General features: G+C 43.7%; 2 protein-coding genes across 6 annotated transcripts in view; one reads left to right on the top strand and one right to left on the bottom strand.

Moving 5' to 3' along the window:
• LOC105688075 (E3 ubiquitin-protein ligase MYCBP2) overlaps nt 1–26485 on the bottom strand; it is a 127918-nt gene that overhangs the window by 8242 nt on the left and 93191 nt on the right. Inside the window, exons 30-43 of one of the 5 annotated variants that reach the window (XM_020853559.2) lie at nt 6295–6517; nt 5841–6203; nt 5534–5740; nt 5254–5459; nt 5030–5180; nt 4614–4959; nt 4343–4520; nt 4056–4246; nt 3509–3574; nt 3114–3203; nt 2397–2626; nt 773–2326; nt 527–698; nt 72–454 (exon numbers count right to left, since the gene is read on the bottom strand). In XM_020853559.2, the coding sequence (XP_020709218.2) occupies nt 72–454; nt 527–698; nt 773–2326; nt 2397–2626; nt 3114–3203; nt 3509–3574; nt 4056–4246; nt 4343–4520; nt 4614–4959; nt 5030–5180; nt 5254–5459; nt 5534–5740; nt 5841–6203; nt 6295–6517 (4360 nt within the window). The remainder of the gene's footprint in view (nt 1–71; nt 455–526; nt 699–772; nt 2327–2396; nt 2627–3113; nt 3204–3508; nt 3575–4055; nt 4247–4342; nt 4521–4613; nt 4960–5029; nt 5181–5253; nt 5460–5533; nt 5741–5840; nt 6204–6294; nt 6518–26485) is intronic. The other 4 variants (XM_048659378.1, XM_048659379.1, XM_012404112.3 and 1 more) reach the window with 4 other exon arrangements.
• On the top strand, nt 8689–24713 carry LOC105688076. The gene is made up of 4 exons (XM_012404113.3): nt 8689–9583; nt 20343–20762; nt 21118–21410; nt 21540–24713. Exons 1-4 carry the CDS (start codon nt 9341–9343, stop codon nt 23317–23319), a joined length of 2736 nt encoding a protein of 911 aa, XP_012259536.2. The 5' UTR covers nt 8689–9340; the 3' UTR covers nt 23320–24713.

Here is a 26485-nt window from a genome sequence, read left to right as displayed (position 1 = left end):
AGGCGATCGAAACTCGTGAATTAATTAATTTCAATGCTATCGAGCGAGGATGTTTTTTTCGGGCTACTCACATGGTCTTCCTTTTTATCTATTCGGTTATCATCTTCGCTGACATCGAGCGTGTCCGGTGTAACCGGCGTGAGAGATGATAAAAACCACCAGAGTAAATCGTGCAAACAAATAGGCTGCGTTACGCTTCTCAAGAGCCAGTTCAACGCTTGCATGGCGTAAACGCGACATGCGGCGCGTCGCAACGCTTGCTTCATGGCGAGTTGGAGATACTGCAAATTGTGCTGATGCAAGACAAACGACATAACCGGTCGCCTGAGTATTTCCACTTTGACGTTGTTCGCCGTTTCCGCTTGACTGGTCGAAACGATTGCGGACTGATCTATGGAAGGCACCAATTTCTGCAGCGCTGCCGACGGATAACACAGCAGCGACGAACCACCATCTGTTTGCGGAACGAAGAAAAGAATTCCGTCAGTTGACGAAAAAAAATTTCCCATCGATTCGAATAACTCACCGTTGTTCATCTCACTGCTGCTGTTGTTCCTTTTACGCATCATAACTACTCTGCCGTCGTTGCTGTTTCGCGCCCACGGAGCTCCGGTAGACATGGAAACGGATCGGTGGAACATTCCTCTCCCTTTGCCGCTGTCGCTGTCGCTGTCGCTCACGGGACATTCGGACAATGGCTAAAATATGATTACCCCTTCATTATCATCTGTCAAATAAAATTATATATATCATATATATCGAGTCAACTCACCCTTCCGTTGCTACCGTTGAACGAGGTGTTCCCTTCGTACGGGTTCTGCTGTCCGCTGTGTCTTCTCAGCGTTTCCTCGTAATATCTCTCGTCGTGACTCTGAGAGTTGTGAATGCCGAGGGCTTGAAGGCATTGAAAAGGTCCGGTCGGTGGAAACGGTCCGGCTGGTTCGGGCGGGCTGTAATTTTCAGCGACCGACGACAACGTCTGCGACGGTCTCCTCTGTTGTTTCGGAATGCTCAACCCGGAAGCGCTCGCTAAGTCCAGCAAGAACATCGCGTTGTTTTTCATGATTATATGCGTCTCGTTTCTGCTGGGGCTATTTATCGGCGACATGATTCTGTTCATCGTTCCTTTTCTCCTGGTCACTCCGCTGACCAATTTTTTCGTCAGTTTATTTTTCTTCGTTTTCAAATACTTCTCCCGACAAGTGTCGCAGATCAGATACCAGGAGCTACCGCCTACACCGCCGTCCCCGCAATTTCCCGCCCAACCGACGCAGTAATTACCGCCGCTGTTGTAACCCTTTCCACCCGCGTGCCATCCGCAACCGGGGTGCATCATTTTCATGTGGTACGTGACCGGGTGCGGAAACATCGAACCGCAAAGTTCGCACGTCGTCTCCCTTTCGATTCCGCACAAACTATCGCCGGCGTTCGACTGTCCCACCGGTTTCCACTCTTTCTTCTTCCTACCGGTCTTCTTCTCCTTGTCCTTCGTCTTGTCCTCTTTCGCGGTTTTATCGAGGGATGATTTTTTCGTCAGCTTTATGGTCTGCACGTGAGTCACCGGACTCTGAACGACGTTCTGTTGATTTATCACCTGGAGACAATTGGTGCTCAATTCTTCCCAGAGGAATACCAGGCACTTCAACGCCGGCGGGAGTATCGCGACAGTCAGAAATTCCGGCAGAGCTGTCAATTTGTTTGCTTCACCTTCCTCCCTTATGACGTTCTCTTGCTTCTTTCGACTTCTGTTGGCGTTGGCGTTCGCCGCCGATCTGGTCAACGTTTCGAGTGTGCTCGGTTGTATGTGCAAATAATTACCGGCGTTGCTCACTTCCACGGAATGTCTTTGTCTCGCCTTCTGTTCTTTCGTCAATTCTTGCTTCTGCTTATCGTTCGTTTGTACGACCGACTGTCTCGTGACAACCAGAGCGCCCTGTTTAGGCAGACCCGGATGAAACTTGAGAAAACTGGCGCACGCCATCGCGTCGTGGACTATACCCTCGTGCCACAAATAAGCCGCGAATACCGCCCTCAAACATTCGGCGACCGACGGACTGATGGCTTCTTTTACCTTCTCTTTGTTCAAATTTATCGCGTGACTGGTACTCGGTGTTTGATGAGCGTTGGCCGGAGACATTGCTCGTTTGAATCTTGTTTTAAGACCCTTGCCGTGATCCTTGCGATTCAGTTTCGGCGAAAGACGTTCTTCTTTACTCCCCACGGCTCCGATATTGAAATGACCTTTCATAGCGGTGGTCGTGGTGGCGTTTTCGGGACTCGTTTGAGTTTGAGCCTGAGACACCTTACGCGGACTGTCTTGGGAGTCCTTGAAATTGCGAATAAAAAAGAAATGCTGAAATCATCCTCGGATAGATTCGGACGATTGATAAACTTACGATTTCTTTTCGCGGGGTATCCGGCGGACTTGCGATGCTGTCCTCCGATCGCATGTGAATCGAACTGCAACTCGGACTCGGTGATATATCGCGGGTGTTCGCCGTAACGCAGCTGATTCCGCTCAGCGATTGTGAAGGATCTCTCGTCAGACTGCTGACCAACGCGCTCGTATCGCTCTGAGTCGAACCCCGGCGATGAGACGTGGCACTGTCCATCGTTGCTCCCGATGCTTTCGGATTTAAGCAAAATAAAAAAATAATTCACATCATTTTACGAACTCCTGAGACGGACAGAATTGTTATCGATGCATCCGTGAGGATCGAGCACGTATTATGCAATTTGGTAATCTGCAGTATTAAAAATTATCATCGAGATATAATGTAATGATTGGAAAAAAAATTAACAGGCTTTTGTCATCTTTATTTCTCATGGTTGATTCAAACTCAGACTGGATGCGGTTTGTTAATTATTAATTTTACGATTTCTTTTTTTGTGTTTTTCAAATCAACTTTTCGCATGCTTTTCTGTGCGATACCACAACCATGTTAGTAATGTGATTCGGTGATAGGACTACGAGTACATGTGACGTCAAGTGATGGGTATTTGGAATGTGAAATTGATCCACTTTGCGTTTCTTTTTTTTTCTTTTTTTTTTTCGTTCATTTTCTTTTTCAATTTTTGTGATTAGCATGAGAACACGTTAGTGTGATCCTTACCCAGCGGAGATATCCCGATACTTCTAGGGGAGCCACAGAGCAGAGGGCTGCTGCCGGCACTGTCTCCCCCGCCTATCAAATTTCTCCCACCTGGCGAGTTTTTATTATTTGCAAAATGTATCGAGTGTTAATGGCACGTTTGTTGCTTGAATAATGTTGTCCGTGATCGAGAATCCCTCCCCGAAAAGTGACGAGCGAAAATTGAATTTTATATTCTTCCGATACGAAGACAACTTTATTCAAGCCCCAAGAGTCGTTAAATTTAAGCAATTCTCATACTACGAAGATTAGAAATAATGCAGAATTATAGGCATACAAAAATCGCAACAACTCTCAATTGGCATGCAGAAAAATTTTGAAGCGACGCTTATAAGGAATAAAAGCAATGTGAATACCTGTAACGTTAGCAGCGGGAGGAAATAGGCAGTTGACAGAACCAACTGGCTGTCGGCTGGACCCCGCTAAGACCAACACCACTAATTTGTTATAACTAAATCGTGTGGATTCTACTCGATTGTTCGATAATATTTATGAAAATGAGAATTTCACGCGAACCGAGTGAAGCGAAGTTTTACTCCCGAAGTGAGTTTTTATTTCACAGCTGCTTGCTGTCGTCTGAACTGATTTTTTGTACGAAATATTGCGTGAGCATTATTGATGTAAAATGTAAAATAGATCCTAGCGAGTGACGGAGGTTTTCAATAACTACTCTGTAGAAATATGCGATAGCATAGGTACTTAAGAAGAAAAATATGTATTCTCTTTGCGCTACGATCTAATAAATCGTGCCTATCTCTAGACTTAATTGAAATGAAAATTTGAAAACAGTGAATCGAAAAGATTTAATATCGAACGGTGTACATCGAGTGTTTCGTGTTTGTGATTTTGAAAAATACTCGTAACCGTCGACTCCGTCGGTGTGGAATTTTCTGACATACGTACCGGGTATTGGGACCGGGCTAGAAGAACGGCTGTGAAATCTGGGTGACCCACCTTGGGTGTTTTTCGGAGACGAACTCCTGGACGTTTTTCTCGGCGTTTCCGGCGGCGTCGACCCATTCCCGTTCGCTCTGCTCTCGCCTATAGCTTTGACCAATTCCTTGACCGAGACTCCGACGAATTCCGGAAAATCTCTGCGAACGAGAAAATAATCAAAAATAGAAAAATGTTCGTCATTCGGAAATTCGGTGATCGCTGATTACGTCGCGCGTCTTCGATTGTCCACTCACTTTCCGGATGATCCTTTCTTATCTCCGTGATTCTTGTCTTCGCCGCGCAACCATTTTTGCAGAACGCTGAATTTACCACCGCTCTCCCGCTCGCGTTCTCTCGCCGCTCGTTCTTTGGCATGTGATTTCGGAAATTTCGGGGAGACGTCGACCTTCTCCGGTGTGAATCTGTCGCTGCCTGAAAATTTTTAAATTCGTCATTGAATCACCGGTGGTCAAAAAAAAATGCCGAATTTCTATCGACGCGTTTGTTTTTCTTTTTCATACGCACCTGGAGAATCGTGCTGATTGTACGACCCGAACACGAATGGATTTATATTGTTTCCATCTCCGGAGCCGGCGGTGCCGGGTGTGGGATTTCGCGAAGTAAAATTGAATCCTTCGTTGCTGCCAGATGGTGCGGAAAAATCGAATCCGATGTTATCGTGGGAAAATGAGGTGTCCGGCACCATCTGCTTTCTCTCCGTCTGATCATTTTCGAGCTCCTGTTCAAGTTTCATGTACGCAACGCCGTGCTTGTTGATCGCCAACGACCAGGCCTCGTCCTCGGCTTGAAAACAGTATTTACTCGCCGCGTCGTCGTCCATTTGAACCCAGGTCCCTTCGTTATTGACGAGCTGTAAATTTGAAAAAATTTATTTCAAGCGTCGGAAATTTTTCTTTTTTTCTGATTGTATATCGACTCACGTATTCCTGAATGGTTATGGAATTGCCGAGTCCCAGCATCCCGACCGGAGGAGCCTTGAGACTGGGGCTGCTTCGGATGTTGTGACCGGAAGCTCCGCATTTCACGACAACCATACATTTCCCGCTGTCGAAAGTCACGGTTTTTCTTCGACTGTAATCAGAACAAGAAATTTCGAATACGCTCCGAGCCTCGATGTCGAACGAGAAGAAAAAAAAACACTCACTCGTCGGTGTGGTCTGGTTTTTTTCTCAAAATTGTTTCTCTTATGAATTGCTCCAGAATAGTCTTGGGCTCTTCGACGGGCAGCAACAACGTTTTACCCAAATGTTGATTGTACTGAAGACACCAAGCCTCGGGATGACCGCTGTTACAATATTGTTTTATTGTTTCCGCGTTGAGTCGCAACCAAACCCCGTCGTCGTTGTGAATCTAGAAATCAGATTATACCAAAATCAGTCCACCCTCCTGATATTTCTTAGTTGAAAAAATTTCGCCGACTTTACCTCGTCTATGAAAGCAATGGTATCGTTTTCGAAAACGACGCTTATCTGCTCGCTCTGGAGAGATGGATGCGCCCTGATTCTCAGCCCAGCGCTATTTTTCGCAACAAATTTTCTGAGTCTGCTAGGTTGATGCTGAGGTTTCTTCACGATATTCTGCGTCGGAGGCTGCATGCCCTGGGGAGGCTCCTTGACCTCGACCTTGTAATTCTGAAAGAGGAGGGAGGGAGGAAGGGAGAAAAAAATATACAACTGTCGACCTCTGATTTACAATAACGAATTTGTTTTTTTTTTTTTCTCGTCCACTCACGTCTTCCATGGAGTAACCGTCGACGGTGACCATGAGAGAATACCAGCCCACGGATGCGGGAGTCCAAGTAGCGCTGTAACTTCCATCTCCGTTCGGTCTGACCAGCATACTTTCGCTGGATCTTTTGACCGCTGGCGAAGTGAACCTCAATTCTTCGAACGAATAATTCTGATAAGCTTTCATGATGGTTATGGCGTAAAAGCACATTTTGTTATTGACCGTTACTTCGTACGGTACGTCGAGAGACGGTTGCGGATGACCTCCGAAGGTCATCGGATCGGGTTGGGAGACCCGACGCATTTTTCTACCCTGATCCGAATCGGATATGTCTTTTTTGTCGATCGGGACCGCCTTCACCTCGATCTGAAAATTGATTGAATTTCGTCTCGTCGAATGATCTGATTTCTCCGAGGACGGGGGGGAAGAGAATAATAAATAGCAGCTTTTTTCGCACCTTCAGACCGGAAACGTGAACGACCTCGCCGTACTGGTCTCTGGTCAGAATTGTCACGATAGCCGGCCATCCGCATCTCATCTCCTCTCTCGAGTAAAGAGCTTCGCATTTTGCGGGGTCTACGAAACTGTCCGGTTGGAGCCATCGGGCTAATCTTCCACCGCTCGTTCCCGCTGTGCACGACACGAAGTCTCGCAAAAAGAGTCGCTCGTTCGAATGGCAGCTGAAACAGATCGAGGAAAACCGTCGATTTTATTGGACGAAAAAAAAAAAAAATACAGCGAAACGAACGAGTTTAGTTAGACGTCTTAGTCCGACGAACGTACGTAACGTCGTTCTTCCGAAAAAGGATTTTTTTTTTCTCAGCGATAGAAATTCTCAGCTGATCTAAACGACCGCCACGATCAATCCCATTCATCGTACACGTAGTGGATTGCGGTCACTGAATACGTTACACGGTGCATGACATCATATCAACCGGAAGTAATATATACTATTCCGTCTGACCCTATACCTACTACCGTCGTATTCTACTACAACAAATGGGAAACAATAATTCGAATAATTCGTGCATTTGTCCTGGCGTTAAATAGATAGGGAAAAGAAAAAAAAATCTCTCGTCCTTATCTCTCCGGATCGTAGCGGAAGTATTTCATGGGACAAAAAAAGGGCCCTGAACAATTGTGGATGTGCCCCCATAAAATCTAGCGTAGTCCAGCCGTGTATTGTGCGCGCACGGGGAGTACAAAAGAAAGGAAGAAGAAGAAGAGAGAGAGAAAGAAAAAAAAAAAGAAAAATTAACGTTGCAGTCGTTAGCGAAGTTTGCAGCAGCAGAGGCGATTCGTTAAAACGAGTTTCACCGATGTCCCTAATTGGTGAGCGCTCGTTCCCTCGACGTCAACGAGAATTCGCGTCGCGTCCGCCGTGCGGTTTCGTATTAGACTTCGGTGAACGCGATCACTTCGTGTTTCCTTTATTATCGGAGACCGTTGATCGCGATAAATAGCTGTAAATATATCCGATAATGGTCTTCGACGAGACAAGATCACGCCGCATATGGTATAAATCTTTATCGACGAAGCGGCTGATTCATCTTCGTTTCCGAAGATTCTCGCGGCTACCGTAGTCGCGATATCTTCAGTTCGAACGGAGATGGTATTCCAGGTACGTTTCGAAGCCCGAAACTCTTGGGAAACATAAGTCGACTCAATTATATGCGGAAGCCGGCGCCTTGCTGCAACGGCTGTTGAATTTTTAGGCATCCAAACTAATATGGTCAACACGTGGGATAATTTTCCAAACGGCTGCGGTATTAACAAAGCAGGTGTACGTACGTTGCAGCGGAAATCCGCACCGAAAAGAGACGTTCGTTCGATTCATTAGTCGGTGTTACACGTCGCCACTCTACGTACCGGCCGAGCGCACAAAAGAATCTTATTCGTAACGTTGCGGATGAAAATTAAATAAATAAATAGCCCAAAACGGGGTATATCCCTGGTTGAAATGCGAAGGAGATTTGCGAAAAAGTGCGAGGACTTTTTCAGCGGGAATCGGTGGAGGAGAAAAAATAATTCAAAGGAACGAATTGAAATCGCTACTCTCGTTTCACCCTCGCGATTCATCCCCCCCCCCCCCCCCTATCCGGAGGGTGGGAACACCTGTTGCTACATTCCGTATGTGGCGGAAGCTTTATTCGCGTCGTTATTCGATCGTTGTGCGAATGATTCGCTGGAAACGCAAATCGATTGAAATAATTTCTCTTATTTCAGTGAATACGGGGTGGGGAAAAAAAAGAAAAAAAAATGCGTCGATATCGACGGACGCGTTTTGGGTACGAGACGCGAGAACAGGTCGTGGATAAAGAGAGAAAATTCCTCTGACATAATTCTCTCAGGATACGAAATTGGCATGAGAACGACCCGACACCTGTTGCAGCGACGTCGTCGTTCGTCCGGCATCCAACCGCCATTTTTTCGGTCTCGTTTTTCCTCCGCTAAAATAGTTGAAGAAAAAAAAAATAACTGAAAAAAAATCGAGTAAAATTCCGAATATGAGGTAATTTGACGCAGTCGATCGTCGGTGAAGTCACGTAATGCGTGCACAGTCCCGACACACGTCCGGTCCAAACAAAAATTTGGATTTGGGTCATTTTTACGTTTGTTACGCGTCGGAGTAAAATTGGAGATGAATCTGACGAGCCTGGACCAGCGTGACCTTGTTACTGCCTGTATCCGTAGGCTTACGGACGATGTAACTTATACACGCTCGTGAACGTTGCACGAATCGTGTACACGCGCCTTTCCGTGTGGAAGTGGAAAAAAATTTGAGCTTGTAAAAGTACATGTGGAGTGAAGTTTCGTAGTGGGGGTAGAAACACGGTTGCAACTCGATTTCTCGTCAGTTTCAATCCAGCTATCGTCACGCGTGTTTCTTCTTCCATTGTCATATGGACGGTGAAGAGTTCGTTTTAAACAAAAGTTGTTGATTAATTAAATTATTTTCAAGTTTATTTTTTTTTTTTTTTTTCAAAGTTTCGTAGATCAGGGATAGAAAAATTCGAGTATCAAGTTTTTTTTTGTCTCTCGTTTTTGGTTTTTAATTTTTCCAAGATCGATCGATCGATCTGCGCGATCGTGTGACTAAAGAAGGGAAAAAGGATCGCAATTTAAATTGCCCGCGATGTCTTCGGAGGACGACGCTCTGCCGGAATCGACTGATCAATTTTTTGGATGAATTCGGTCCACGTTCTTCTTGGAGTAAAATGTGATCGACCGTAGAAAGGATAATCTCGTAGCAAAAACAGAGAAAAAAAATTATAATTTCATTCTACGAGATGTAAAGTGGTGTTCCTTAGATAGATGAAAATGTGCGATCGTCGTTACCGCGGTAATTAAAAAATGCGTTCAATCGCCGCGCTTGAGGAAAAAAATAAAAAGGAGAACCAATCGAATCGATCTCCGTGCGACAAAAAGTGCAGCGATAAAAGTGCGAGTGGGTGTTTAAATAAATAATCCACTTGTGATTTGAATAAAAAAAAAAAGTGAAAATGAGTGATGGAAGAGGAAGAGTGATCTGTGCCAGCGGTGCGGGTGGATTTCAGTGGTATTTTCACGTCAATCTGCTGGTGTTCGTGATAATCTTTAATTTTTTAAATCTACCAAATTACGCCCAATGTGCTTCAACCTCACCGGACAATCAACCGGTTAAAATATGTGCCATGGATGGTTGTAACTGCACCGTACTAGCCCACAGGTGGACTAATGTCAAGTGCGTTTTCGCCGCGGATCAGGTGTGTTTTTGTATTTTCCAAAAGAGAAAAAAATCAGGATTTTATTCTCCCAACATCATCCGCAGCTGATTCTTTTCTTTTTCTCCTACTTTCGTACATTTTCGGTCACGACGTTTACTTTTTCTATTCGCATTAATCGGCCAATTGACCATTAAACGTGTGCGAGTGGTCAATGAACCCGGCAGTTCCCCTTTTTTAATTTCAATTTTTTTCTTCATTCCCATCTAGATCGATGTTGGAGGAAAATTTTTTTTTTCTTTTTCTCTTCCTTCCATCCGCAGGTCTTTTTTTTTTCTTTTAATATTTCAAACAGGTATAGGAGTCGCGCGATGTCCATAATAAGGCAGGGCCGAAGGTAGGGCAGGTATAGGACAACCGACAGGTATAATCGTTCCACTTGCTGCATCCGCAGGTTTCGCATCGATGCCTCACCGCGACTCAATTCCCTACGACATTTGATATCATAAGGTCCGACATGGCTGGCGGTAACGAAGATTTCACGAACGAAAAATTGTGCTTTTTTTTTTTTATCTTCATCCATTCCAGATAGTCCGTGCGAAATTATCTCACGAACTATCATTTCAGTTGCTTCCGTCACGATTTCCTGCCGCGGAATTTCATTACTCACTTTTTCACGTGCGCGTTACAGATCGATTCTCACGATTGTTGAGAAACGAGTGAATCAGGTTTCCGTTACGACCGTGTCTGTGTAACACGGAGTTTTACAGAGAGGATATGAGAGAAAAAAAAAACAAAAACCAAAAAAAAAAAAAAAACGAAAAGAGAAGTGATTCGCATTGCTAATTTTTTAGCGGCTCGCTCTCTCTCCTTTTGAATCGAGAAGAAACTCACGCAATGACCGTACGCAACGATGGCCTTCGGTGTCGATCGGAGGCGTTCAAGGACGGGAATAAATTCGTTTTCGAACAACCAGATCCTCAGAATCGACTCGTGAAAAACGAAGATCGACGATCGATCGTAATTGATCGATAAAATTCCGAGTAGATGAGAAAAAAAATTAACGATCAAAGAACGCGTTGTGTTTCTATTTCGGTGAACGGAACGCAACCGCACGCAGTTGCGTTTATTAGACCGTGTTTAAATTCGCGTGATACGCGCCCTCGAGCAGCTATTATAGTTCGTAGGTGCACAATAAGACGGCACACACAAATGTTAGTTTTGCTTGAAAGTATGCAAGCGTACGCAAACACCGTGCGAGTAAGTTTTCAAAAGAGCGACGATAAATCTTTTTCATATTTCGATGGCGCGCGGTGCGCTTCAAGATATTCTTCCCATGGTATATATGTATATATATACGTTATACGAGGATATAACGTCACGTGCTGTAGATTCTTTCACGCGATGCATTTTTAGATGAAGGAAATACCCGGGCTACGTATTATTATTAAAATGAAAATTCCGCCGGGGATATGACCCTGATTTAGAAACCGAAAAGAAGCTGAAAGAAATTGAACGGAGTGATTATTATTTTATTTTTTTTCTTTTCGTTCAGCAGCTGATGCAGAAACTAGTACACGTCTGTGCAACGACGTTACACCGCTACTTCCTAATCGAATCATGTAGTCAATGGATTCGGTGATTCAAACCTCCTCCATCGAGCTGCAACTGCAACTGCAACAGCAGCAACTGCAGCAGCGACAGCGACAGCACACATATTTATATACTCGTATTAAATACGTTCACACGTCGAGTTTACGGATCGGAATTATACTCGTCCATTTATAGCTGCTCGCCACGATAAACCAACGTCATTAATTTTATTTGAACTAAACCGACGTTAGCGTAGAGAATTTTCTTACGCTGGATTAGCAGCTCTCACGCGTACGTGTGTGAGATAAATAAGAGAAATATGATATCCGATTTTTTTTCCCATTGCGTATGTATACTCCGCCGTATAATACTCTGTCCGATATTCGATCGTTCGGTTATTTCGGTTCAAACAAACCTCGGTTCAGATCTCCAAATTTTACGACCTGGACGGATCTGTGGATCTCGTAAAAAAAGGGATTCTCAATCATCCTCGCGTGTATCACGTTCAACTTCTTCCGCTACAGGTCACAACTTCCGGTCAACGGGATTTACGAGTACAGGTGAAAAATAAGGAGAAAAAATCCCCCCCCTGATTATGTGTAGTTATCCAAAAATTTTCAGAAGAAATTCTCATTTCAACTTATACTTGATTTTTTCGTAATCGAAATTTTGATTGTTTCATCAATTGGCTGCGGGGCTTACGTGGCACACGGTTTCGGTATGCATCACTTTACGAATAAGAAACAGAGAGAGAGAGAGAGAGAGAGAGAGAGAGATTGATATCGTTAACGATAGTCGATCTTTTGAGCCAATTTATTCACAATAGATTTTGTTAACGAGTCTTGAATGAACCTCGAGTACGTCGAATATAGTGTCGTTCAAAGGATATAGACATGATGCGACGTCCGATGTATGCGGGTTAGGCGTGTGAAGTCGGTGCATTCGTACCAACCGGGGCTTAAAGCTTTAACCGTCGTTTCGTGAGATTCGTGGCTACGGAGGTCGCGGCAACGACTCGCACTTGGAAGAGGAGGGAAAAAAAAGAAGGAGAAAAGAATCGAGTTATTTACCACCGCTACTGGTGCTAAAGAGCCTCGAAGAGCCGGAGGGGTCGCGAGACGGATAAAACAAAAATCCCCCGCCCTTCCCCCCGAAAAAAAAAGAAAATAAGAAGAAGAAAAAAATAGGCGGCAGAATTCTCTTCGTATATACCTTACTTTTCGTGGAGTACCACTCTTCCGGTTTAGTTCAATTACGGTTGTCGTCGTCTGGTGGTTTTCGAATTATATGATAATAAAAATCCGTACGTGTATACCGAGACGTTGTAGGAACGCGTCGTCGAACTTTCTCCTGGCTATGAAAATATTAATATACTTCATCGTCGTTAAGTTTCATCACGGTGTAAACGATATTCGTGATATCCTCTTCCCGTCCGATTCTTCTTCTCTTTCTCGGATAGGCCGAGTGACTCGTATTAAAACGATCGGAATATAAATATCAATTTCGTATTATACGGCAGCGAGTAAGATGCTCTTACATGAGCTTGGAATCCGATATATCTGATACCTTTCACTGTACGCTACGTGGACGGAGGGATACGAGGCACACGTTTCGCGTTCTGTTGAAAATAGGGACTCGACTAAATGCCAGGGAATACGGAATTCGCAAAACTACATCCTCAGTAACAACGGTAACCGTACCGTCGGTCGCACCAACGCGGGCATCGTTGCACTTAGCAAATTGCATGCTATCTGGACGTTGTATTTTAATTAAGTAAATTACGGACTGACCTCTTCGTTGACCCCGGGTTCAAACGGGTATAACGTACAGCAGCAAAACCTAGAGAGATCTCTCGTTATTGTGACGGTCACATCGCACGTAGACCTCTCTCAGACATTCCGAATTAACTTCCGGTACAAACAAAATATTATTTGTCAGTCAAACGTGGAAAAAAATTAACTAATCAACCCAACGAGACATTTCTCTCTGTGCGAGCGTATAACTCCTCTACTCGTATACAAATTTTTACACAGCGAACAGCGAAAGTTGACCCCTATTGCATATAGGTACCGTATACTTAATTCGATTCGCGCGAATGGTGCGCGCAATTTTAAACGTGCTACAATTAGACTTTGCTCGTGAATTAGAGAGAGAGAAGACGCTTCTTAAAAATCGCCCACATCTTATCTCTTTCGGATAGAATGACCACCTGACCTTACGGATCAAGCCGAAGGTTAAACGAGGGATAGATTAATTCTCTCGCAGTCTGTTCGTAAAAATGATAAATCATTTTTATTTTGATCTTCACCCGGCAAGTAGTGTCTTTCCAAATGTCCGGTTTAACGACCTCTGAGATTTTTTCGTGCCTACGAAACTGGATCTCCATAGAAGAAAAAAAAAATCAAACGAACAATCGGAATCGTCTCTGTCCCGTTACGGAAAAATGTGTGCGAGTCTAGCGAGTTTCAATGGGGGATAAAAAGAGAGAGTAAAAGGTTCGTCGCGAGGCGGTCCCTTATTCGTTTCAACCTTCGGACGGAGAAGTGGAAAAAGATGGAATAACTCTCGACGAGGTTTCTTGGCAGGAGAACCGTCGGGATCGAAGAGAGCGAGTGAGTTTTCCAGACATCCCCGCGGACACGTCGCTGAGATGTGCTTCGAACGTAGAACTTTGTGCAAAAGTAGAGACACCCGGCCGGCTGTTGCGTGCCGCGAGTAGGTAGTAGGTAGGGTACGTTAGGTGCATGCAACGTATCCTACCTACCTATATACCTACGATACACTGATATAAACGATAAATTGATCGGGCGTTCACCTCGTACACTCGCTCCAACTGTCCCGAGAGCTGTATCGCCGGTGCTGTCGTTCTTTCGTTCGTTCGTTAGCCTTTCGTAGACCGACTTTCGTTACACATGTATAATAAACTTTCAAATATTCTCAACGCCTGTTAGAACGCCACGCGTATGCGGACAGCTTTCTCACATCCGTTATCGCGGGATACGGTTTCGATTCCAAGCTAGAAAACGAACGGAGGGAGAAGAACGAACGAGTTGAACGAAGTCACGATAAGGGCGCGGTGTTGGGAGAAAAAAAAAAAAAAAAAATTGAAAAAAAGAAGAAGAAGAACAACAAAGGCGGAAATTTTAATCCGGGGATTCGATCTCGGCTACCGATTGTAGAGAAGCCTTAAAAAAAAAAAAAAAAATTGGATGAAAAAATAGAGAGGCAAGTTATCTAAGAAATTAAAGACTGACAGTTTTGACATAAGCGGTAATAGCGTTTGAAAGTGCATTATGTGCGTCGGGCTTCAGAATCAATCGGTTATTTTCTTGTATCAATTTTCGGCTCAGAACGTGGAAAATTGTAATGTAGAATCGAATATTATTCATTCGGTTCAGTCTCCTCGACGATCTGGCAACACAGTTACCAGAGAGTGACTGGTTTTTTTTCATTGTTCTTCGTTATCGCAGGGTCGTTGAAATCTCCGTCTATTTTTCTTACTCTAGAATTTCTTTGAGAAGGAATACACATGTATCGTAAGAAGGAGCTTAAAATAGCCCTTATCTCGCCTGTGACGAGCCACGTTATATCCGTGCCGATCGAATGTGATAGTGTTCGAAAAATGCAGATAAGGCGAATACGACGCAAGCGTATCCGTACGAGTGAAGTTTACAATTCTAGATACGTGTGGCTGTATTCTACGCTCAAATTGTTGGAAAAACCAACAGCTAACTATGAACGGTATCGCATATTGTCACAATTATTATTATCGTCGTACGAATTGTCGAGGGAATGAGCTAGCCCAACTATCTCGTGTATATATTTCAACGAGTGGGTTGAAAGAGAACTGGCAAATATGTTTAACTAGACATTTACTCTCCGCGTACACATTTAGCGTGTTCACATGACTCATTCTCATATCTATACAGATAACTTGACACGTCCGTTTCAATTTTTGAAATTCCGTATCGAATTAAAAGGAAAAAAAAAATAATGAGCACGAGATAATGAAAAAAAAATCTAATAAAACCGAGCAATAAAAATTGCGATCGGGCGATCGTATCGGTAAAAAAAATAATCAATCTCTCTATCTCGATCACACCCGTACCGTCGAACGCATACGGTACACACACGTTCGTAAAAAGAAAAAAAAAAAAACGTGTTCGGCCTTCGTCTCGTATCCATTTCGATCGAGCCACGTTGCCGGTCCACTTGTTACCCGCGATGAAACGGTTCAAGATCCACGATCGGTGTAACGCGGTGAGATGGGAAACGGAGTCTTTCGGTGTGGAGTATAATTTCCACGGTTTCGTTCGGTGCCTACATAATAATTTTTTTTTTCTTCCTTTCGGTTCACTTCTCTCCTGATTTTTTTGTTTCTTTTCCCTCCAGGGAATCTCAACAGAAGTAGAACACCTAGACTATTTATAAGCCGAAGCGATATCTAGACGGGGTACGTCGCGGGCGTTTTTTTTTTTTTTTTTTTTTTTTCTAGAGATAGATACACATCGTCGCCTGCATGGGATGCGAGGACGGAACAGCACTCGCCTTTAAGAGCTGAGAAGATGAGTTCGAAGTCGTAGAATTTATGAGTCAGAACCTAGAAAATCTGGACGATAAGAAAGAGAGAGAGAGAGAGAGAGAGAGGGAGGGTGAAACTCGCGAGCTTTACCGGGTTCCGGTAGACATTTTTTTATTTTTCAAGACCTAAAGTGAACTACTTTATACGAGGTGGCATGTGACCCAGATATATCGTCGCGTTACACGTACATAATTTTATCTATACGTACGTACGTTTCTATATTATACACATGGCGCAATCAACCTTCGGGCAGCTGTTGAACGACCGATACTCAACGTGTGTACAGAAATTGCAATCGCAAAATTGGATGATTTTCTCGCCTCTAATTTGCCTCACCTCTCTCTTTTCTTCAGCCGACGATCGTATTTCCAATCTTTTTCTTTTCTTTTCTTTTTTTTTTCTACCCTCAAAGTCCCAAGAAACGCAAGACGCATAAGCGGGGGCGAGTGAGGTCAGACGTGGGGACGACGACACGCAACGTTTTCCCCACCCCTTTCCGAAACGTCTTTGAAAAGAACCCCTTCTAACTCCGAAGTTTTACACCGCGCGTCGGGGGGACCCCCGTAGAGAGGGTCTTTTCCCAGAGAAAAGAAGCCCCTTCTTCTTGTGGTTCTTCGGTCGCGGGGCTCAAACACCGAGGAAATATTAATCCGTTGTCCCTTCCTTCCCAACCACTGGCACTGAATTATGGTTGGAAAAAAAAAAAGAAGGAATGAAAGAAAGAAAAAAAGAAAAAAAAACCGCGTGCTCGTCGAAACGTCTGAAACGTTATTGGGGTGTATCGGAAATGAAATCTATCGCGATTCTTCTGAATAATATTATTACTGCGGGAGGATGAAAGGAATTTTTTGAAAAACTTGAAGAATGACGTGAACGCGTGTCTGGACTGCAGTCGAGCCAGTTTGCCGCGACTAGAGAACGGATTTTTTCGGGCGTTTACCGTGCGAAGAAAATAACTTAATCTGGTTAATGTTCGGTTATAAGGTTTTATATAACGACGACAGATTAGAACCCGCAGTCCGGTAGCCGTTGGGCTGTAAGGGTTTCTCTGAACGAGGGTTCTGTGCATTTTATATAGACCCTAGTTTTTATAAGAAGATAAGCTTCATAATCCCGAGAGTGGAGTAAGTACGACCGTTTTCTCTCGTCAAAGTCTAGGGCGAGAGCAGAGAATTTAGAATTACATCGAGAGCATATTGCACAATTATTCCAAGATTTGTCCAAGCGTCGTTTGAATGCCATTTGAAAATTATGGGAAACAAATTTTTGGCAAAAGATTGAGGTGAAAGAAAAAAAAAAAGAAACCAAACTCCGGAATGGACGTGTGCCAAGGTTAGTAAAAACCAAAAAAAAACTCTCGATCTTCGATGTCACGGTCATCGTATTTGGTTTTTATTGCGAATAAATTTTTTTGTTCCATTTTTCCATTCGAGCTTTATCTACAGAGAAAGTCCCACTGATTCGAGGTATTCGAGTACGGATGGGGTGGATTTTTATTTTTTTTTTCTTTTCCCACAACAAAAAACCTTAAGATTTGGTGGTAGGTAAATTTGGCTGCAGAGTTCAGAGCGGCGTGTGTATATTTTATATAGAGAAAATTTCGGGGTGAGTGTTAAAGAAGGTCTTTTTCGAGGCCTCGTAATTTTCACGCGGTGCACAGCGAGTATCTCTCTTTGTGTTAAAACACAGAAATAGCTGAGAGAGTTACTCGGAGAGCTGGCAAAATGTCTCAACTGACTCACGCCACGTGACATTTTCTTAGTCATTTCTACGTACCCTATATCCATGTCTCTGTCCACGCATGTACGCAACGAATAACGTACACGAATTAGAAAATTCGGGAGAAAAAAATTAAAGGATCGATTCGAATAACGAGGATCGAGACTGAAAATTAATTTTTCATCGCATAGTTCGTTTCTCGGGAATCGCCAAGGTGATCTTCCCAAAGATGATGCACGGAATACGGTTACATGTCATCTTGCCGACTGTCTCAACCGCAAATCATTATAACAGCTAGCTCATGGGATGTTTGCTGAAAAAGGTGCGGCAAAAAAACAAGTGGCATCATTTTATTTTTACGTAACGATATTTTCTAGGATTCGAGCGACTCATCACCCGTTTTTCTTATCTATTGTAAACGAAGTAAATATCGTTGCACACATTTTTATCATTCTTTCGTCACGCTTCGTAATATTCCCGGTATTCTTCGCACACGCACACGGCGACTGACGAGTAACGTTGAAATAATTAATCACTCCGAGTTTCGTGTCGTGTTTAATTGAGATAGCAACGATTCATTTATCGATCCACAATGTGTTCGCTTCTCCCAACGAATCGGGCTAATTAATCGAACCGTTTCCCATGCAGTTTGTACGATATAATTCAAGAGCCGTACTACATTCTCCGTTTCAACTCAAGCGCCCGTGGATATACCCAACAGCCTATGAGCTTTCGGTATTAAAAACTTTTGTCGGAGATAAAAATATACTACAAGGAAGGTAACGCGGTTTACAGCATAACTCCGTCTGATTTTTCAGTCACGGGATACGGCGTAAAGTTAGGTAATTTTAAATTCCCGTAAAACCCGAGGAACTTCGAATCCTGCTTGGCCGTGTCCCCGTCCGTCAGTCGCCCGCGACTGTAACGGTATAGGGGAAAAAAGCCGAGAAAGAAAAAAAAAAAAAAAAAGAGGGAAAGAAAAACTTCTTTCCCTCTGTAACCCAGTTCTAACGATTCTTTCACTCCTATGAGCCGGTGTGGATGCTGTAGGAGTAACTAATTTTCTGACTTGTTTTTTTTTTTTTTCATTTTCTTTCCATACTTACGCACATTGCGTTCGGTAACGGATGCCGATGATGTCGGCCGCGTAATCGTCGTATAACGTACAGTTAAAACGTAATCGAGAATTTTAACCCTTCATTATTTAAAGAATCGTGTTAGACACAGTTTCGTCACACCCTACCGTTAGTCTTATCCTAAGCAGGAAATGTCTCATAGGGGCAGACCCAGTCTCCGACTCGTATCTCGTCTAGTCGTCTGGTTTGCTTTTCCGGCAACTTTCTGAAGCGGTCTAAAAACTGAAATATGGCGCTTCGTGTATCCGTCTGAAAAAAATTAATACCGCATCGTCAAGGGATCCGCGTTTTTCGTACGGAATCCAAAAGCTTTCTCACCATCTCGTTTTCAAGTAGATCAACCCCATTGAATTTTTCTTTTCTCTTTTATTTTCCATCCAAATTATATCTGATAGTTTTCGATCACTGCGATCCACCTCGATTCTCGGCTGTTTATTTATTCGAAAGTGAGGAAAAAAAAAATGTGTAACTCGTGTACGATAGGTGAGAGAAAAGGATAGATTTTTACAGAGGCAACCGCGTAACCTTGGACGCGAACAACAAATTACCGCGTTCCGCTAGACAAAGAGTTAATTATACGCACGCGAGGAACGGCAGCGATGCTGAATTCAGCCGGTGGAAATCGTTGAAAACCGTAGGATTGAAACATTGAATAAATGTGAACGATTATGCTGACGCCCTTTCGCGACTCGGTTGGCTGACGACAGCTGCCTTGGATTTTGGACCCGACCGGATAAGGAATTTGCAGAGAACGGGTCGGTGAAAATGGAAAATAGAAAAAAGATGTAGAGCTCGTTTACCTCGCTATCCGTTTCTATAAATAAAGTCGATTTTATAATTCCTGCGACAGTACGAAGATCGGCGTTTAATTATGCTTGGTCGACTTGAGAAGAGATGAAAAAAGCAAAAAAATAGAAAAACACACACAGAAATTCCTCAGCGTCCCTCCGCATCGTCAGACTGGAATATAGCGACTGTTATTATTAACCTTTCCCTTTCAGTTGGTTGGCTTGACTCTTATAGCCGTATAGCAGGGCCGGTGGCCATCTTCTTTCGAGCAGGAAGCTCGATGGATTTTTATTTTCATTTTTTCTTCACGAGTAAAACGGCGCGTCGCTCTTTATATTTCTCTCTATACGCATACCTTACCGCGGCTCCCGAATTTTATACACCGCCTATCGCGATCGTAGGAGAAAAATCTGTACAACTCCGAAGTCGTGAAACAAAATCGGTTGCTTTTTATTTTTCTATCGAGTATCGCCGATAGATAAGATGATGTTATGCACGGGCAAAGTTTCATTTTCTTTCGTCAAGAAGCTTTTGAATATACTCGTGCCCTCGCGGCGCGTAATACGACTTTATTTCCACGACGCGTTTCAACAAATGCAACGCCGTCTCATCAGCATACTAGATGGCATCGGAGCTTAAGAAACCATTAATAGAAGAGAAAAAAAAAAAAAAAAAAAATTGGAACGGGGAAAAAGAATGGAACTCGAACGAGACAACATGCATATTCAAGCGGATCGGTGGAAAACAGAAACGACCGTTAGAGAAAACTGTGGCAAAAGTTGCGATGCCGTTCGCTCTGTATACATTACAATTTTCAACGAATGTCGACTGCACTTCTGCAGTACGGTATTCGGACGAATGATCTCTGAAAGTAAACGTCGCACCGAAAAAAAAGAAACTAAAAAAAAGCTCCCTTCAACCCCCTAGAAATAAAAAAAAAAAAAAATATAAGAAATCCAGCGAAAATTTGAAATTGTTTCAGGAGGTGGAATTGGGCGAGGGTTCGGTACCAGCCGACGCGATCGAAGTCGAGGTATCCAACTGTCGCGAGCTTCGGATACAGGCCGGAGCATTTACGGGTGGAATTCAGTTGCGACGGGTTCACGTTTCCGGTGTTAACAACGTAGTGGCGAAGGGTCAAGCTTTTCATAACGTCAGTGCGCCAAATCCGATGTTCGAGGTATCGGAGTGCGAGAGTGTTGTGCTCGAGAGTCACGCGTTCAAAAATTCCCTCGGACCGATGAGCGTCTCGATAGCGAGATGCAAACACGTCAGGATAAAACCGAACGTCTTTCTGAAGCTACTGAAATTCACGATAAAAGATGTGCCGAAACTCACCATCTCGAGCAACGCATTCAAATTCGAACCGCTGGCACACGAGAGACACGGAGCGGCTACCCAGGTCAGTTATTCAAGTTTTATCGTTGTTTTTTTCCTTTTTCCTTTTTCCATTTTTTTTTTTTTTTTTTTTTTTGTTTTTGTTCCTAAAGTTCGGTACGCAATTAGCCGACGGGTCAAGTTGGGTTGGGTCAGGTCTTAATATCTCCCCTGGAAATTTCAAGTCGATGACGGACGCCCGACTACCGTTTGAGAAGTTGATCCTTTTATTAGCTTTTGGTCGGAGAGAAAACTTTTAGAAAAATAGGGGAGAAACGAAAACGAATGAAATAAGGTCGAAGGCCGGTCTTGAGATGACGAAAAACAGGTTGAAGATGAAACTGATTTTTTCCTCGTTTGTTTTTCTCTCATTTTTTTAGATATTCTTTCAAAGCGTGAATATCCAGGAGTTACCGACTATGGCGTTTCCATCCACCGCGATGGAAGTTCGAATGGACAATCTGGAAGCAACGGTGATACGCAAAGACGCTTTTTCAGCGACAAATATCCTCAAAGTTGCGATCAGCAATGCCACCATCGGTACCATCGAAACGGGAGCTTTCAACGGTCGTACTTTAATCGACAATCTTGAATTCGTTGACGTCAGCGTGGGGAGGATCAAGAGCGCAGCTCTTGTAGCACCTGTCACGAATTTTACCATTCAGTATTCGAGGTGAGGGAATTTTTTGTCACGAGTACAATCTTCAAGGATTACTCACTCCGAAAAGGGATGAATTTTTCCTTCTCGTACTTTCCGATCATTCGTCTACATTATTTTTTGTTTTTTCCTCCATTTTTTCAGAGTGAATGAGATGGAGACAGACGCTATTAACGCCGTTGCGGCTACCGTGACTCTGAACAACAACGAGTTTCAAAATATCGCACGCAACGCCATTACCCTCGACAAATGGAGTCACATAGCGATACATCAGAACCTGTTCCACAGCATCGAGAACGACTCGATATCCGTACGAATAATTGAAAATTCGGCGACCGTCAACGAGTTCATATTCACGGAAAACCACATAATAAACGCTCTCCCCGGTTCCCTCAGATTCGCCACGCAATTTCAATCGAGCGGCGGTTCCCGTATCGGTGGCAATTACTTCGCGGAGAAATGCAACTGCAATTTGGACGGATGGATGAAAAAGTTATCGGGCGACAACGCCTCGGTGGATATATTGATGAGTTCCAGTTTGTGCGAGATAGACGAGACACTCGAGAAGTGTTTCAAAGTACCACTGGGCAGACTGGGGATGAGAAATTTCACGAGCGTGATATGCGGCGAGGGAAAACCTCACATAGTGTGCGAAAAACCCGCCTCGAAACCCGAACCTAGCGTTAGTCCTCCGAGCGTCGGCCCCCACGTTTACCCTCGCCAAAAGGGTTACTTCGACGTTGAGATGAGCGACTCCGAGCAGTTGGAAAGAGAGAAGAGAATAATCCTGATAATCTGCGCGTCCGCGGCGCTCTGCGTCATGCTTGTCATCCTGATGTTCGGTGTTTTTTACGTGAGGAGACGCGGAGCGTGTCCGAAACTGACCTCCGGACCGTTTTCCGGCCTGGCGTCCTGGATGTCGCCGACGAACGGGATGACGGCCGCTACGTCGGCGAGATCGATATCCAGAATGAGCGTCAACGAATACGCCGGACTCAGAACGGAGACCAGAGTCCTTGATCTGGAAGTTCCTCCCGACGATGATACGAACATCGCGGAAGACGGACTCTACGCCTACACGGAGAACAAAGCCACTCAAACGCTCCCCGAAGAACTGACCGAGGAGTACCTGAAAGATTTGAGAGACCGTCTGGACGATCCCGACAACTACAGCGAGGCTCGCGACATGATCGAACACCTCTACGACCTCATAAAGGTCGAGGAGAGCTGCAACAACAACAACAACAACAGAATCGGAGGTTCCGACGCTCAGGGGGTCTACCACGACGTGGTGGTGCGTCCGAGGGGAAGGGGCGGCGTGCCGAGGCCCTCCGCCAGCGTTGGAACCCGCGTTCCATCGCTCGACAAATTATTGCCGTCGCCCGTGGGCCCCAGATCTCAAATAGTGGAGTATTCCGAGCCGAGAGACAGCAAGGCGAGCGATCAGAATCACCTCTACGCCGAGCTTTTGGGGGACGAAACGGTACCGAGCACCAGTCGACTTTCCCAGCCGGTTTTGGCGACACTCGCCGGTCGAGCGCAGCACCCGTTGCCGCCGGAAGTCTCGAACGCCGTCGACGACGGTAAAACGATCGACGGGGTGCAAAAGTCCGCGGGAGGCCAGGGGGCTCGACGCGGTTCCAACGGCGACCAGGGAAAGAGTCAGACGAGACCTCTGAGCTTTTTAAAAGCTCTGGGGGAGAGCATTCTCGGGAGTTCGGCGTCGAAAAACCAACAAAAAAGGCCGAACGCGCCGTTGCTCTGCGAGTACGCGGAACCCTCCGACGCCGCGTCGCATCTTTACTCGGAGCTTTCCGAACCGCAAACTCACACCGCGTCCAGACCACCGAGCAAAATGGCCAACAGACCCTTACCCACGAAACCTGGTGATCATAACGAGACCACGCCTATTAACAATGCGTAAGACTTCCGTCAAACGATTATCTGTGATATAATGTTATAACGTTCGATTAATATTTAACGAGAAAGAAAAAAAAAAAACCAAGAAAAAAAAAATGTGGAAGGTAAATTAAGAAATTATTAGAAGACATTTTAGTAGAGGTTTAGGATTATCGTGCGAGCATTGTTATATTGTACTGTCGTACGTTATCGATACGATAGTCGTGTAAGTTTGTAAAACCGATGTGTAGAAAGAAGAGAGAAAAATAAGAAGTATCTGTAAAGTCAAAACGAGCCCTTTTTTTTTCTGTAACTACGCGGCATCGATTTTATTTTTCTTCGTGTAAATACCGTATCCGCTGTAATTGTACTGTAACATACATATATTCGTATAGTATAAAAGTGTTCGAAATTCCGAATTTCATTAATATTATCGCCAGACACTCCAGAATATGATAAGCGAAGTAGAATGATTTAACGTTTTAAAACCTGGTAAGAAAAAAAAATAAATGCCCTCCCCCCCTATCCCGCGCCCCTCAAAAAGTCACGGTGGGTCAGCGTTAGTCACGCCGAGTTCACGTCATTGCTTCTTTTCTATATAATACAGAGATTGGACCGCGTGTTCTTCTCGGTTCTAATACACGTGCGGCATATAAGAGCAAGCAGTAAGAAAGTGAGTTATTTCGATGCTAGCTAGAAATATCACGATTCACGTCGCTCGTGTGTTTTTCGAGCGTCGCACGCGAAATGTACGCTTAAAGAGAAGACATCCGGCGAATGGTTGAAAAATTCGATTCGATGTAAAAAAATAATTTTATTTCTCATCGTCGATGGATTCGATCAATCAAATACCGACGCGATTGTCGGTTTTATTTGATTTTCTCTTCACGATTAAAGTTGAACGATTAATTATTACAGTTAACGAAAAAGATTAATAACGAATGAATAAATGAGCGAATGAATAGCCATTGTTACTATTCCGAATACTATTACACTGCATACATTATACGTTATAAATAAATTGATAAATATAAATATAAATATATATATATATAAATTATTGATTATCTTTAATATTATTATTGAAAATATTAACGTTACTCTATCTGTGAAACTATTTGAGTATATAGTACGTGTTGTTGTTTGATACTGTTAATTGCGCGAAAGAGTAAACGAACGACAGAAGTGTAATCTACGATGCGACGATCTGATGAATAAATTTACGAGTACGCGGTACGGTGAATATTTTTTATTTAATTAAAAATGTTATCGATACGATGATTACTAGGATGAATAGTTTTAAGAGAACGAAGTAATATTGTGTAACAAAAATTTATATGTATAAATAACCCGCCGTACATACATATAGATATATATATATATATATATATAAACTTCCTTATTCATTCAGGTATTATTAAAACGAAAGAATTCATTTCCTATAAACCATCGTTTGGAATGATTATATCCTTCCCGTGCATGTGAGATGTAAACGAAAAATTCTTTTAAAATAGATAGAAAAATATTTTTATAAAAAAAAAAAAAAAAAAAGGAAAAAGCTCGTCTAGGTCGAGATTTGTTTTTGGAGCGAGAAATTGTTTGTTTTCAGATTTTCGAGTACAGCGCGCACACGTTTTAAGGGTAGCCGGAGATTATTCATCGCTTAACTTCCGGTTTATAGAGAAGAAAAAAAAAAAGGAATGGGACGATCGTTAATAAGTACGATTCTCATCTAACTGCTCGCGAGTGTTTTGCTTCGGGGTTTGGAATTGCACGGGCGAAAATAAATTCCCTTCGAGTCTCGTATTTCGCCTTTAAAGTCTTAAGTTCAAAGTTTAGGATGTACAGAGCGGGGTATAAGGGATTCCGTACGGTAAGAATGAACACAGCTGCCACCCAGACCTCCGTTTTCTCCGAGTCGTCCGCCGGAGGAGAGAGCACCCCGGTCTCGCGAGTCCCTCGATTTGCTCGCAACGCATTCTTTACGAAATAGCTCACAGACGGGGCGAGGCAGAAGAAAACGACTTATATCTGCCGCCGCACTTGTAAAGAACGAACGAACGCGGACTGCGCCCGAAAATTAATAACATCAAATTCGAAACGTTGGGGAACGAGTGTGGAAAAAATTTTCGAAGTACGCAATCTATTCGAAATCGTAACCCGAGCTACGCTTCGTCCGAGCTGTACGGAGCTCGACCGTCGTCTGCTCGAGGCACGTGTCACGTAATTGTTTATCGTAAGGTTTTCTCGCACTTGATACGAACTAATCTCGAAAGTTCTGAAATTCGAGTAGCCACTTCGAGTTTCTTGTTTCTTTAACGTGTCTTACGGTTGAGAGTCCAAACAGCGGAATCAGAAAAACTTAATCCTCTCGATTCATTTTTGATTTCGGTCGAGTTGACGTTCCTCCATTTTTCGTCGGAATCGTCTTTGAAAATTTCGTCAACGGAGGACAGTGACTTTCGGACGTTCTGAATCCCGAACGCGTTCCCCGTACCGTACGCGGCCAACTTATGCTACGATGGATAATATTCGGCTGATGAGATGATTACCCCCACGGTTGATGAGATCTGATGAAGCTATCGCCGTTATTCTATGCAACGAAAGCATCGCGTTATTCTACATACATATAATACCTACGTACGTACGATATTACGTCACTTTGGACACGTGTGCCAAGTGTCACATACTCCGCTTCCGTTTAGATGCATATATATATATATGTATAATATCACACACGTCTCTCTCGACACATATTTGAGGAAGAAATTTTTTACAGATCAGATTCCGACCACCCGCTCGACGTTGTATCTATCCTTCGAAATTTTTCTACGATTCTTCTTCTTCCTCTTTGTTTCTTTTTTTTTTCTCTACTTCTTCTTACTCCCATCCCCCGCGCCTAACACCGCATCACGTACGCGGAAAGAGATACCTGCGATATGAGATCGGTGAACGTCGAGAAAAAAAAGAAAAAAAACAAGGAAAAAAAATTACTCACGCTTATCTCGCCAACGACTGCGCCACGTATATTATAGTAATAAACTGTATCATATATAATTCCATAAACAACTTGCGATTTCTGCAGGCCCAGAAGAAGAGCCACAGCGAAGAAAAGCTGCGGACGAACGACCGACTGTGTTGCGTACATACATGCGTGTTTGGGTATATATATATATATGTATATGTTTTTT

Source organism: Athalia rosae, chromosome 8, assembly GCF_917208135.1.
Source record: "Athalia rosae chromosome 8, iyAthRosa1.1, whole genome shotgun sequence".
In the NCBI taxonomy this organism is placed as follows: domain Eukaryota; kingdom Metazoa; phylum Arthropoda; class Insecta; order Hymenoptera; family Athaliidae; genus Athalia; species Athalia rosae.
Note: the sequence above shows the minus strand (reverse complement) of the source record. Positions and strands in the feature narration are given on the sequence as shown.

Bases quoted from the DNA above. Each gene is read 5' to 3' on its own strand.
- LOC105688076 (XM_012404113.3), top strand. From the start codon at position 9,341: ATGAGTGATGGAAGAGGAAGAGTGATCTGTGCCAGCGGTGCGGGTGGA. The intron at 9,584-20,342 runs GTGTGTTTTTGT...AAATTGTTTCAG, and splicing joins GCGTTTTCGCCGCGGATCAG to GAGGTGGAATTGGGCGAGGG. The intron at 21,411-21,539 runs GTGAGGGAATTT...CCATTTTTTCAG, and splicing joins TTTACCATTCAGTATTCGAG to AGTGAATGAGATGGAGACAG.